The sequence below is a fragment of the Trachurus trachurus genome (genome assembly GCF_905171665.1).
Source record: "Trachurus trachurus genome assembly, chromosome: 15".
NCBI classification, from domain to species: domain Eukaryota; kingdom Metazoa; phylum Chordata; class Actinopteri; order Carangiformes; family Carangidae; genus Trachurus; species Trachurus trachurus.
The window spans coordinates 18,658,933-18,674,040 of NC_139906.1; the positions used below are offsets into that span (position 1 = coordinate 18,658,933).

General features: G+C 39.5%; 1 protein-coding gene across 1 annotated transcript in view; it reads right to left on the reverse strand.

The window, feature by feature from the left end:
• The window catches only part of eys (eyes shut homolog), a gene marked incomplete at both ends in the record, with an annotated part of 145,668 nt that overhangs the window by 65,829 nt on the left and 64,731 nt on the right, over positions 1–15,108 (reverse strand). Inside the window, 7 exons of the mRNA XM_083988625.1 lie at positions 80–293; positions 807–931; positions 1,523–1,647; positions 5,910–6,109; positions 6,560–6,638; positions 6,995–7,166; positions 13,464–13,609. Of these exons, the coding sequence (XP_083844751.1) occupies positions 80–293; positions 807–931; positions 1,523–1,647; positions 5,910–6,109; positions 6,560–6,638; positions 6,995–7,166; positions 13,464–13,609 (1,061 nt within the window). The remainder of the gene's footprint in view (positions 1–79; positions 294–806; positions 932–1,522; positions 1,648–5,909; positions 6,110–6,559; positions 6,639–6,994; positions 7,167–13,463; positions 13,610–15,108) is intronic.

Below are 15,108 nucleotides of genomic sequence, written 5' to 3' on the forward strand. Positions count from 1 at the left end.
ACAATAAGGTAGCTGAAGAAATACAGCAGTTCTTCTTACCACTGCATGTACAGACAGGCATGAACAGAGTGGTCCGTACCTGTGGTTTGCTCAGCTGTTGGTATCGGGCTGAGTGTTGGCACCGACACTCTAGGTGTGGAGCCACGAGTGATGTTCTTGACTACAGTCGCCAAGGGAACAGCATCCGTAACAGGAGGCAGGCAACTGACCTTGTTGATACCATCTACGCAGGAGAATGCTTCTGGACATGGATTCGACAGGCAATCATCATAGTTGTGCTCACAGTTCTTCCCCTGTGTATGTAATATAAACAGCCCTTAGATGTGTTTTTGCCGTGTGATAAGATGCTAAGTGGGATGTTATGTTTACTTTGCTTGCGCTATTATGTAACTAAATACAAATGAAGGATTTGTTTTAGCCACGTGATGCAAGACAACATCTGATATATCAGATTATTTTCATTTTTATGTCCAACATTAAAATTCTTTTCCCGAGTAACTATTTCTCGAGTAGCTTAGTTATCTAAAGCAGTAGCAGTAGTAGTAACAAATATAAAAAAATGTGCCATGCTATTTATCTCTTGGTATGAGGAAGGCATCTGATTTGCTGCTCCAACAAGGGGATAGAAATGATTATTAGACCATGAACAAGAACAAAGTAAAAGAAAATCAAACAATTTTAACAGTGCAGGATATGATTGCTGAGAGAGGAACGTGAGGGTTGAGAGTGCAAAAGGTTAAAGGTTAATTTAAAAAAAAAGAGAGAGAGAGGGGATAGGACATGGAGAATAAGGTGGGGAGCCTCACCACAAATCCAGGACGACAGAAGCAGGTGTAGCCATAGCCTGGATCATTCTGAATGCATATCCCCTGGTTGCAGGGCTGTGGAAGGCACTCATTAATGTCATCCTCACAGTGAAGGCCTGTCCAACCTGCCAGGAACAAAAGCCCACAGAGTGCCGTGCTGAGCCCAGGCTCTCCCACTTCCACCCTCTGAAGTGAATATCAATCAGATTCTCCTACATTGATTTGCTTCTTTTTGGGTTCACACACATACACAGACAAGAAAAGGCTTTCACTAAAGAGTAAGATGCCACATACATTTTAATGAGCCCGAGCAGTATCGTCTTTTTATCACTGTCTTTTTTAGTACTGTATGACTACAAATTTCTCCCTAGAGAAAAGTGGATGACTTTTGAATGGCTTTGAGGCTCCGAAGCTATGTAGGCATTATGATAACCTTTAGTGACACTGTATATGGCCCCTTTCAATCCAATATGGGCGTTCTGTAAGTATTAAGATGTTTTACATATGGTAAAATGCTCTCCACTGCTTTTGGGGCACAGTGAGAACATGTCGTGCTTGTTCCATTCAAAAATGACATGCCATATAGGTTTAATTTTAGTACTCTTGCTCATGAGAAACAAGATTTTCTTGTAAGAGGTCTCGTAAATCGGGTGAGAAGCTGCTTTGGTTACCTTATTATGGAATGTAGAAACTCTCAGGGTGTTTGAGTGACTCACCTGACCTGCAGTGGCAGACATAGCTATTAATAAGATCTTGGCAAATGGCACCGTTGTGGCAGGGAGTTGAGCAACATTCGTTTACATCCACTTCACAGAAATCCCCCATGAAACCTGGTGGACAGCTAAAAAAACACATCATACTTTAAAACTGTGAGGCCGTCTCACAGTGCTGTCAGTTCCTTCTTGTGGGTCTGACACACTGTATCCGCAAACTGTCTCTTTTTTTTTCAATTATTCATCAAAAAGTACTACGACTTCATTTATTAATTTATTTTGTGTCAGCTGTTGCTTCTTATTTCAAATTGTATTATGACCTTTGAGGGACACAGCAGTGGAGACGATAAATCAGGTGATAAACTAAAGAGAGCTCAGTTTAACAGCTCACACTGTTCTAATGACTCATGATGTGGGATGAGAAAAAAACAGAAACAACATGAATACAAATTTCACAGTCTGTTTGTTTGTGTGCTAGGATTAGGCATAGCGGTGAGGCAAACATTCACAATTGTCAGATTTGTCATATTTAGAAAAGGAGTGTCTTTTCATTCGATTATCATCTTTATGATTCTTAACATGGTTTTTTGCTGCAACTGTTTAATGACTTAAATTACATCATCAAAAGTGGAAAAATGACAATAGTCCTCTAGTAATAAGATGTTTCTGGAACTCCATCTTGAAGTTATATTAAATAACATTACTAACCTTTATTGACTTTTTTATGAAGTGACTCCCACAATTTATTTTTTGGAAATGTATATTATTATACACTACACTGCACATTTCTATTCAACAATGTATTTTCCATCTGTTGGGTCAACATGTGTCTATGATATATTGGATTTTTATACTTCCATAATACTTCTCAATGCTTTCTGAAATTGTCTATTTATAATAAATCCACAAACCAACAGTTACATATTTACATTCATAGCACAATACTTGTTCTTGAGTTCTTGTATTTACGGCAAACTCTCAAGCTGACAGTCCTGATTGTTTAGTCCATAAAACTGAATCAATATGGCCCTATATGTGTTAATGTCATTACTGCTAATTAAGGTCATCAATAACTTATTGATTAAAACATCAGGATGCCAAACAATATGAAAAAAAGTCACTGGTGAAAACTCAAGTTAGGTTCACAAACTTGAAATCAGACCTAATTAGAAGGGAAGACAAACAGATTGGATTAATTCAGCCATGTGCAAAACCCACAGGTAAACAGAGAGAAAATACTTAGGCAGCAGTGGATTTCTGTTGTGGAGATTTGCACAGGATAAGATGCACCTTGAGCAAAGAGAAGAAGCATTCAAATCTGCAGATGTCATCCCCACTGGCTTTAAGTTTGTAGAAGAAAAATCATTTTCCAGATGGTCAATGAGCCTGATGAAGCATCAAAGCTAAATAAGGCCAAGGAAAATTCAAGGTCTATGACTTGCATGGGATTCCAATTCAGTCACCAGATCTCTAACTCTGTGAACATCTTCTGGGGCATTTGACAACAGAAAAGGTGACACCACCTAGTACTACAACATGAAAGTCAAAGTGGAAATTCTCCACATTTTCTGCTTCAATACATGCTAACAAACTCCTGCTATATTCATGAGGCTAAAATTCCTTTGACTTCTCTTGTAACCTAAGATCTGTGTGGCACAGTTGATTTAATCCTACAACACTGCAACATCAACAAAGGTTTCATGCATGACCTATTGGCTGACCACCAACGTAGTGAGAGAATGGAGTGCTTTTGAGGCCATTTGCTGAACAGGTGCAGAACTGAGTGTGCACCACTTCACACACAACATGCAGATAAAACAACACTCTGTATTTCAAGTATTATAGATGGAGATTAGCCAAGAAACCATTGCATGACCGATTCTATATTTTAGCCCATTAGTCCGTGTACAAGCCCGAACAGACCTCTCCATCCAAGTGGAAAAATATGTGTTTGCCACTAAAGAAAATCTGTTTATGTGATTTTAAAGCCATAGTCAATGTTGGCAATATGGATACAAATACGCAAGCCTTTCACCCAGAAATTCACCAAAGATCTTTTAACTAACCCCCAAATAACAATTGACTGGTAGTGTAGAAATGTGCATTTCTACACAACATATCCACACAGCTGAAGGCCAAAATGTTGCTTTCCATCTATAATTCATTAATCTCTTTCATCTGTAAATGAGTCAGTTTGGCCAATATCAGTTAATATTGCACAGATATAACTAATAGTGCAACAAATTACCCTATGTTCACATCTAATTCAAATTCAGCAAAAAAAAAAAAAAAAAAAAAAAACCCTCTCTTCCTGTGGGAAGTGCACACAATGCACAATCACCCTATTGCAGATCAGCAGGACACTAAATGACATTAATAACCAGAGGGTGTGTGTATACTACCTCTGTCCTTAGTGTGCACTGTATATTGCCTCCTTGTAATATATATACAAGTGAGCCTACAATGAAGGAGACATTAGGGAAAAAATGCTTAGCTGAGGCAGTACAGAGTCCTATGCATCAATACACTGTATAACACCACAAAGAGCAGCAACCTATTTGGAGTCGGAGTAGTCTGGGATACATTAAATCATGACACTGAGCATACAGCGGCACATCAGCACAAGGTTAGACAGTGTAATTAACTACAAGGAATCCAGGGAGCCGCTGTGTCAAATCTGCACACTCTTACTACGTACACCTTGTATTCAGATACACTTCATCACTCAAGGGAGAGTGTGTCAGCAATTAAAAAGTAATGATTCTCCTGCAACCAACCTGGCCGACTGCTACTGTATAGGCATAAACAGATACAGTATGGCGTAGCAACAATCTTGTGAGATGAGATGCATGTTTAATTAGAAAAGAAAACATTTTCTGGAACAGTGGCGCTGATGTAAATTGTTCAAGATGCAAATTTAGAGCATCTATCTATCTATTTATCCATCCATCCATCCATCCACCCATCCAAATGATATCAGATGTTGGCTGTTAGGCTAATTAAGTGAACATTAACATTAGCTCATGAGTTTGCTCTCTCCAACTGTCTTGATTTAAAATTAAAGAGCTGATGAAAAGAATCATTGTGGGACGTAGGATCACTAATCACACTGAAGCAGAAAAGAACACTGTTTAATCCACTGTGTACACATTGGATGTTGGACTTTTAGTTTCTGAAAGGTTTAAAAAAGAAAAGAAAATAGACCACCTTCTAACTTCTTTATATACAGAGTATATTTTTAGATAGTTAATTAAGTTAAATGCTAAGTGTACCATAGCTCTGAGCGCAGCCCCATGTACTCTGCCCTAGCATGTGGAGGAATCAAGAGCTTGCCAGGCCTGTTGTGACAGTTTTGGGGCAGCTGAGGCCCAAAGGTTAGAGAAGTGGGTTTGGGACCGAAAGGCCACTGGGTCAAATCCCACAAACTGCAGGAGGTGAGATGGGTGGGAGCTGTGGATGAACATCCATGGCTAAAGTGGCCTTGAGCAAGGCACCTAATCCCCCTTCTGCCTTCCCTTCAAGATGCTCCTTGGGCGTCACAGTGCAGCTGCCAAACTGCTCCAAGCTTGTGTGTGTGTGTTCTCTGCTTACAGATGGGTTAAATGCAGAGGTCAGATTTTCTATGTGTTAAAGGGGCAGTTCAACATTTTGGCAAATTGGACCATTGCCACAATCCCTATAGTCATAGCAGTATGTTCGTTACCTTTAATTGACGGTGCAAGTTATTTTTAGAACGGCAGAGCTGAGCCGCGAGCTGCTCAGAGCTACGCTACGGAGGCTAATGGTATTTCTTGGTGTCCCTCATCAAACTCATCAAATACACAATCCAACAACTCCAAAACGCTCTGGTGGACAAGTTGTGACCTGCACAACGGAACATTACGAGACAGAGTTGTTTTAGAGGTAAATCCGTGCAAAACCGCTGATACGCGTTGCCTTCAGGGACAGTTTTTCAGCAAGCAGTCTCTGCATGCCTCGAAAACAACTCTGTCTCTTATCGTTCCGTTATTATCTCATAGCGTGGTGAATGTGCAGGTCACAACTTGTCCACGAGAGTGTTTTGGACTTGTTGGATTGTGTATTTGATGAGTTTGATGAGGGAAACCAAGAAATCCCATTAGCCTCCGTAGCGTAGCTCTGAGCAGATCATGGCTCTGCTCCGCCGTTCTAAAAATAGCTTGCACCGACAATTAAAGGTAACGAACCTACTCCTAAAACTATAGGGATTATGGCAATGGCCCAATTTGCCAAAATGTAACATCTGTTCAGCTGCGCTCACCATGCCATGTTGTTCCAGTCAACTCTTATTTGTATGGATCCTGTCCAGGGACAATCCTTCAGTTTCGTTACATCAAAACAACGAAGGACATGTTGCAGTGGACCAACTCACCTGCATGTAAAGTTTGATCCTTCACCGTCGAGGCAGGTGGCCCCATTGAAACACAGCGAGGCATTAACGGCGGCCTGTTTGCAGACGTCCACATCAGTCTCACAGGTTTTCCCTGTGTAACCATCTTGACAGAAGCATGCATATTTATCAGTGAGATCCACACACGAGCCTCCATTCAAACAGGGACTGGAAGCGCAGTCCTGTAAATGAAAAGACATCAATCATTTACAAGGGTCAGGCACTGCACTAATAATATTAAATATTTGACACATACTGTATAACTATTAAATGAAATGTTAATGGGTGTATGCACATAAGCGTGCTCAAAAAAAAAAGAAAACTAACTTGGGGTTAGAATAATGTGCTTTTAGTTAAAAAGCAGATTATTCATTCAACTAAATGCTCACAAAGACTTTGTAAGCAACTCAGTGCTTTATCTCTAGAGTCCAGCACTAGCTGTGGTTCAAATCAATTAGACTAAGCAATTTCTTTTAATCAGGTGTTTGTACAATGCTTACATGATCCTGGTAGTTCAAATGACTTATCGTGTAGAAAAATCAATAGAATTAGTGATACCACTCAAAGATTAGAAAATTCTCCCGACACTCCTCTTGAACGCCCAGCAGGTTTATTAATTAAGCTCAACTCACGTCGATGTTTGTTTCACATCTGCTGCCAGTCCATCCAGATTCACACAAGCAGGAGTACGACTGTATCCCATCCTCACAGCTGAGAAGGCCACAACAGATGGCGTCAGTACTCATTCATCAAAATTATACAGTACAACAGTTTGCAATGAACTTCAAAGCATTCATATATTCAGGTCTTTTGCTCTACAGTTTATGCAGAACCCTCTAAGAGAGATACAATCTTTTGAGTGAATGAGTGCTTCCCCCTTCAACAGAATTAATGACTGTAATTTAGAGACGACTGAGACAACCTGTACATGCATCACATTAGCACATGTGACATAGTGTACATCTCCACTCACTGCCGGCGGCAAGGAGTGCAATTAAAAATTATTCCACGCCACTTTGGCACAATGTGCAGTGTTTCTGTTTGAAGTGACTGAGAAAAATCGGTACCTCCCGTGAAGACAAGGCGCTGACATGCATTCATCAGTGTTGGTCTCACAGTGGAGCCCAATGAAGCCATCAGGACATGAGCAGTAGTATCGATTAGGCGCATCAATACATCTCCCACTATTTTGACATGGGTTTGAAACACACTCGTCGATGTTAACTTCACACCGTGCACCTAGGAAATTAAATATATTTTAGTAAAACATCAAATGTACAACAACTTAAACAACTTACAAGAAAAAGTAGTTAGTTTAAGTATTTCAGCAATCAAACTGTTTACTGTTCACGAATAATACAATACGGTATAGGCCTAATGTACAGTAGTAGGGTGCAGTCAAGAATATGAGCTCAGTGCTAAAAGTCGTCTGCAAGTCTGGGTTCAATTTGAGTTTTTTTTGCTAGAAACAACCATGTAAATCTTTGTATACTAAACAAACAAGGCTGGGTTTTGATAATTCTGAAACATCTCTGCACTCTGCATTTTGGATCTCTGGAGACATCACTGTATGCTCCAGGACACAGTCCCAATGTTTTGTTAGCTTCACAAACTGAGAGGAATACACTACACTCGCAATGTTTAATGCATTGAGGGAATATGCTGACAAAATGCACCAGAGCTCTCGTGTTTTTAACAGTTCTTGGATGTAGCACAGTTAATCAAATGTGTGTCAGTCTGTGTCTACAAAGAGTTGTCAGAAGTCATTGTTGTTTTGTCTTTTCAGTGGATTTGTTGATTGTGATACAAAGAAAACATTAGCCTTATCATAAAAACTTCTTATGGGTTACAGTCCATGGTTATGGTATACGCTACATAAGCCTGTAAAGATGAAAACTGAAACTGAAAACTGTGCTGTAGCTGACTGCGCTGTAAAGTAAATGCCATCCAATCCAACTGATGTCCCTCTCGTAGCATCCTTGTGTCGATACACTTCTCCCTCTTCAGAGAGTGATTCAAAACTTAAAGTTATTTGTCGGTTTTCTAGCCAAGAGTTAACAGTGGTTATTGTCGTTCAACAAGAGCTTTGCCCACCACTGTCTTCATAATACAAGAGGTAATAATGTGCTCTCTGAGCAGTGATAGGCAATTGGAGGACACAGTGAGTTACTATCAGTGAAGTGACAACACAGGCCGGAGCTAGCTAGTAGAAAAGATTGTGTTAGAATTTGTTACTTTGTCATTAGGGAGAGCTCCTGAAGGAATTCAATTTCATGATTAACCCACAAACTGATACTGTAAGCAAACTCCTGTGCTATGCTAACATTGGCTACAAGACAAACACAAATCTAACATCTAAACAGCAACTTTAAAAAGAATAAATACTAAAAAGCTAAATTAAATTGGGCCACTGCCCCATATGTTGAGGCTACAGTCATCACTGCAGGCGGCGCCAGTTCAAATCCCGCATCGAGTGGCCCTTTCCTGCATGTCATTCCTCCTTCTCTGCCTCCCCATTTCCTGTCTCTTTCTCGACTGTGCTTTCCATTAAAAGGCGAAAAAAAATATATACTTTTAAAAAACCCCAATTAAATCAGTGTAGTTTTATTACACTTTGCAGAACAGTTTGTTACTTACAAACGAACCACTGCAGTCATTTAAAGGGAAAATAAGTCACTGTGCAGCAGTGAGCAAACTGTCCAGATAAAACTGCCTCACCAGCATGACATGTTTTCCTCTCTGGTCTTTTTAGTAACCTTTGATATAAAGATCATAGGCTGGCAGGGATGGTAAACATGACCGTGCTGTGCACAGTAAACTAATATTGCATTAAAGAATTGCTGGGTTGTTGAGCTAAAATCTAAAATCCACAAGTCACCTTTCTCAAATATCATTCTTCTCTTTGTGGCAGTCTACCTTGAACAGACACACAACTCAAAGCTTTTACTTGTGTCTCATGACTGTGATGATTGTCTCACTGGCATTCATTTTAATTTTCAGTTTCTGGCTTATAATGCCAAGAGTGTTTTGGAGTTGTTGGATTGTGTATTTAGTTTCATGAGGGAAACATGGAAATACTGTGCACTTCTGTTGCATTTGCTGTGCAGCTCTTTCCCCACTGATCTAAAAACAGCTTGCAACTCAAATTAAAGGTAATGAACCTACTCCTAGACTATAGGGATTATGGCAATCAGCGAATTTGCCAAAATGTTGAAATATCCCTTTAAGAAAATGCAGGGATGTGAAAATGCTGACTCACTAATATCTACACTGGATTAAGAGTCAATTATGCAATTATTAAATTGGCAAAAAAAATAATATCCAAGAAAAGTGATAATAGATATTTAATGAAGCGACTGTTGTTGTGTAAAGGTGCCCGTCATCTTTAGAGGACTACTGTATTTAATCAAGACTGTGGTTTCTGTCTCTATTTAAATCAGACTGGAAATGAAGGACCCTCATGTGTTGTGTTTACAGTATTAAAAATGTTCACCAGCAACACATCTTCCAGGAAATACCTCTTTGTAAATCCACAGATTCATTCATTTTAAATAGTGCCAGTGAAAGCTGGTATGAGGATTTTCTTTTTTTGATTTTTTGTATTTCATTTTTGACTGCTGTGGGCAGAACAAACAAAGTTCTATTCACATGGGGATGGGATATCACAGGTAGATATCACAATACAACAAAAACTATCTATGAACAACAAAAACTGTGTAGAAAAAGTTCCCCATTAGAAACAGTATTTAATAAGACAAGCATAAATCATTTTTGATCATGAATATAAATATAATTGACTAAAACAGCTGATCATGCTGCACTGATTGCCTTCTCCTGTAATGTCCCTGAGAGGAGTCAGTGAGGTGCAGCACTGAACTAATGGAAGTGTGTATACTGTATGAGCTGTATATGCAAACAGCTGTGACTACACAGCACCAGTACCAACTGCTGCACCAAAGGTGCTGACTCGAAGGGAACGCATGAATTATTCTCCAAAACAACTTACACCTTCCGCTGTCCATCACACACACTTAAGATAAGTCTCGAAGCTTTGCTAAATAAGTCAGCTCTATTCAGGGAGTTGATGATTTTCATTATTCATGTAGACCTCACAAAAATAGCAATGAGATCACAGAAGAAATGAAGGGGAGCTGAGAGTTCAAGCTGTGAGGGAAACACCAGATAACAGAAACTGTCAAAATTAGACTTCCTCCTGCCAACAAGTCATACCACAAGTGGGAAAACACACTGATGATGTTTATAGTAGTCTAAATTATCGCAAGCAGTGCTTTAGAGGGAGCCATAAGTAACTATGTTTCCTAAGGAATTAAAAATATATGAATGGATGATGGCTAATTCTACATCCAAGAGTTTTTTATGTTGTTGTTTTTTCCTAAAGTGATAAAGAAAAAAGAAAAAAAGATTTTTAATACCAGTAGAATCTAGCGATTTCCAGGAAACGAGAGATGAAAAATGAGAAAAATGATGACTGACCCATTGTTAATCATTTGGTTGGCTTTTTATCTGCTGGCTGAGACAGATGTAAAGAAATACAGTGACAGCGGGAGCACAAATGCATTTACTGGCCCCAGTGTTTTATCATGAAAGAGAATAAATAAACTGTCTTTAGTGTATACAAAATCCATCACATTCTCTCATAACAGACTATAAAATGGTTCCTTTCTTGTCCCCAAACTGATAAGTTGTTTCATTTAGTCAGAGGGGAAGCTCTGTGACAGCTGGGAAGTTCAGTTCATGACAGCATAAGTGACAAAGCAGTGTTTGAAACCAAAAATAACAATAGAGTTGCAAGAGAAATAGATCTGTAGATAATGTAAAACAGAAGTGTGATGAGGGAAATGAGGTCAAATGGGTGGAAGAAAAATCCCTTTTGTCAGTTAACACACATTTTTATGACACATGTATTTCCCATCATCCACTGAGTGAGGCTCACACTTAATGGTATGATGTATCTTGATGGTTTTATTTAGGTCAGAGGTCGTATATTACTTCAGGTTCCGTATCCTCAACATTGTATGGATATATGGATAGAGCTGAAAATGATATTACTGTAGATATTGAACACTGAATAATGCTGCAGCTTAATACAGCTAAAATACAAAGCATCGTATATCTTAACTGTGCACTTAAATGTAGATTGACTTATTTCTTGACACGGTGACGGACTGATACTTATGTTTTCTGAGAAAATATTTGACATTATTTCAAGTATTAAGTCATGTTCTATCTCTGTTCCACTGTAATATGAGCTGGTATTTAATTCATACAATTAATAAATATATAATTATTATGTATTAATTAATGTTAGCACAGGAGGAACACGATATTCCATTCACTTTAAATATATAATGCTTCTCTAAAGCAGAAGAGGCTAAAAGGCAGGGATGGAAATAACGGCGACAGTTCACCCAGCAAAGGACTGAATTTACTGAAGCCTTAACATCAAAACAACACTGTGGGGGCCAGAACATCATCATCCAACAATGTGCTGACTGAGGCAGCTTGCAACAATGTGCTGATTGCACTGTACTATCACTCAAGGGAACGTGCTCCTTAATGATGGGTGAAGAAGAGAAAACAGAAGGTGACGAATAGTGTGCTTAAACTGTGATTTATATAAACACAATTACCCATTAATCATGTCACTGTAATGACTTCTGACCGCAGTACAGAACACAGCGCCTATGTACAGTTAAATAATACATTATTAGGATTACGGAGCCTTTTAAACCAAACAACCTAGAGAGTGATACGACAGCTGAGATCCTGCCATGGCAGCTGCCAAAACTGACTTACAATGGGAAAATCTCTCAATTCGACACAGTGGAGGACAAAATGACACCGCATATAAAAATAAAGTGTAATTACACGCTATTAGGTGAGTGCCATAGCTGAAGACTGTTTTGAACAAATGATGAATACTGACACCTGACTTTCCAAGAGGTGACGAGCACTGCAAGATGAAAAAAGTTCTTGTTTAGTCTAACACTTTTGGAAAAATGGGCCACACAGAATTTTGGAAAGGTAAGAAAAGTATTGATAAAAGCTGTTAAAAGTGTCAGAGACATGAATAAAATCTATTTTCTGGCTTTTCGCTTCAATTATTTCTCAAAGCTCAAACATATTACATATAAAAGAAAAAGACTAGATATTCTCCTATCATTTTTGAAAAAATAGGGTAATAGTCGGAGCCTTTGGAAGATTTCTGGGCATAAAACTGCTACAGTACATTAAGAAGCTTGTATATGAAAGCAGATGATTTACTGAAGATTCAGAGAACACAAATGCACCGACAGGCTCACAAAACAAAAAAGTAGTATGAAAATTCAATATGGGTAGTGAATGGGAATGAAGTGTCATCATAGCTTAATCACATCCACCAAAGTTTGTAGATAAAGCCCCAGACTGATTTAATGGTAGGCAGCATCAAGTTTTAGAGTCAGAATGAATTCTGGCATTTGATATGCAAAAAAACAAAAACAAAAAGGCCAAATAGAGCAGTGGCAGGAGCAAATCATATTCTAATACCATCAAGTGACACAACAAGTTACAATATTTCATTGAGAGGAGAGATGACACATCATGCCATCAAGGCAGAGCAGCATTTCAATCAATTTCAATCAGGCCGTAAAAACATGAAGTGATGAATCACCTAAAGATGGCCAATTTAGAATAAAAAAGAAGTCGCACACAGCCACAGTGGCACCGGGAGCCCATTTGTGTTCTTGTGAAAAAGTTGCACGTGTTACCAGAGCAAATATTTTGTGTGAGTTCTAGTCGGTTTGAGCCGATCCAAACTGTATCCTCTGGCCGCTCGCTCTCCTGGGGAACCCTGTTTCCTCAGATGAGCTTAGAGCAACAGAAAAAGTAATGACTTGTACTATGCTGTGCGTAGGCCTAATAATAAAAGCTGCTTCTGTGGGAATTGGGCCATGCGTGTCAGGTTCTGCTCTCCAGAGTAGCAATACCTCAGAGATTTCCCCCCCTCTCTCAACAGGGGAAGGATAAATTGATGATACAGTGTGGAAGACAAATGAAATTAATCTTCCCAGTACCTGACAGGAATTGGCTTTAGATAGTGCACACACACACACACGCACACACACACGCACACACACACGCACACACACACACACTCACACTAAAATAGCTCGATATCCGTCTGGGTGGAAAATAAGACAAATGGATTGAAGTAAAACAACAATAGCGTTGTGAGACTAAAGACGCTGATGAAATGAAATAACGGCAACTAAGAGACACTGAGAAGTTTTCATCAGATAAAACTGTTGACATTAATTTATCTCTTGTTGGCTTTACTGAAAAGCAACCACTGTATCTTGCAGAGGCAGACGGGCTAATTAAAAGCTAGCATTGTGAAGCATTTTTTTTTTTTTTTTTTTACACTAAGCCAGATCTGTGTCAGAGTTTCCTCAATAGTGCGCAGCCGCTACAGTCATGATAAGCTTTTTAGACTCTCATATTGATCTTCATGTCACCTAAGGGCAAAAGAGCTACCTGAGTATCCAGGGCGACAGACACACTTGAAGCCCCCGGGCGTGTTGATACAGATGCCCTCATGTAGGCAAGGTGAAACTTCACACTCATTCACATCCAGGTCACACAGGGTTCCAAAATAACCAGGAGGGCAAATGCAGCGGAACCTGGAAAGAAGATGTGATAACACCTGATCATTAAGAAATAAAGTGAAATGCAGCACAGACCAATGTGTCAGACTGAGACGTTCATATGCTTACAGTAACTTTAAATTAAGCAGAATAATTTTTCTGTGTAAAAGCTGCACAAACTCCTGCAGAAATAATTACTTAGAGGAAAAAAAAAAAAACAGGAAGCACTAGAAACGCTAAGGTGCAGATTAAGACTCATTTTTCACTCTCAAACTCTTCACACAAAAATTAACAATATGACAGCAATTAACTTTCGCGGTGAGCAACTTCATTTGAATTATATTTGATGACTTATTTCTAAAGGGAAGGAGCTTAATCTGTGCAGTTTACTCAATACAAATCCCTCTCTGCAGCTGTCGGTGGGTCTAATATCCCTGACACACACCTCGGGAGACAGTTTTGCTGTTTCTAAGTGAGATAATTAGAAAACATGTCATTAGACACCTCAGTGTTCCAATAGAAACAGCATCTTCTGATTATTTAAACATCATTCTACCATCAGTAAAACTGTAACAGCATATAAAGTTCCTGCAATATGCCGATATGCTCAAGTCTATTTTCATTCCCATGTAGGACAAACTGCTGCCTCATGACGCAAACTTTAAAGGCTAGAAAGGTCTGAGAGAACATTGCCACGACAATTAACACCACCTTTATTGCAATCTGTCACGCCAACGCCTGCTTACAGTCAAGTTGGCCGATAACAGTTGCTTCGGTTTCACAGGTAAAAGCCCGTCCTGCATACTGTATAAATAGATGGAAAGCGACTGTGTGACCCCTGCAGAGTCAGACTCACAGTATCTTCAGGAAAAGGACGGATATATATAAGACAGCACCAGCTCAGTGAGTATACAGCAGTCTGATTCATCACCGCGGTACAGATGGACTCGCTCGGCTTGTTGGGTCAGGGAGATGGGAGATAGCGGTGTGTGTAGTGCTCGTGGTGGGCAACGAGGTTAAAACACACCTGATGTGAACTCCCTGGACTGTGCAATCAGAGGAGCGCTCTGAGCAGGGCCAGGTCACATGGGAGCGAAATCATGACGGGAGACAAACTGGAGACAAACCATTTAGGACTCAAATTGGCCCTGGGACTTTTCTACCCATCTGTCCGACTAAGCCTGGAAGCCCCCGGGCTCCCATTAAGCACAGCAGAGAGAAGCACCAGTGGAGTAAAGCCCCAATCTAGATACATGATGTGTTCTTGCTGGACTCACTCTCTGTCTTTAGAATAGCAGTTTATGTGTGTCAAGGATGAAGTGAGGCTTGTTACATAAACCAGAACATTATGAAGAGGAGCGTCACAACAAACTCCTTTTTTTCATTTTGTTTTGTTTTGTTTCTTTGAAGAACGTTCACGTTCATAAGCCTTTCAAAACAAACTCAGTAAATTAATTCCGGCAGGTCTTCATTGATATTTCCTTTTCTTAAGAAAAAAAAAACACACACACACACACATGAATCAGGTGAAAATC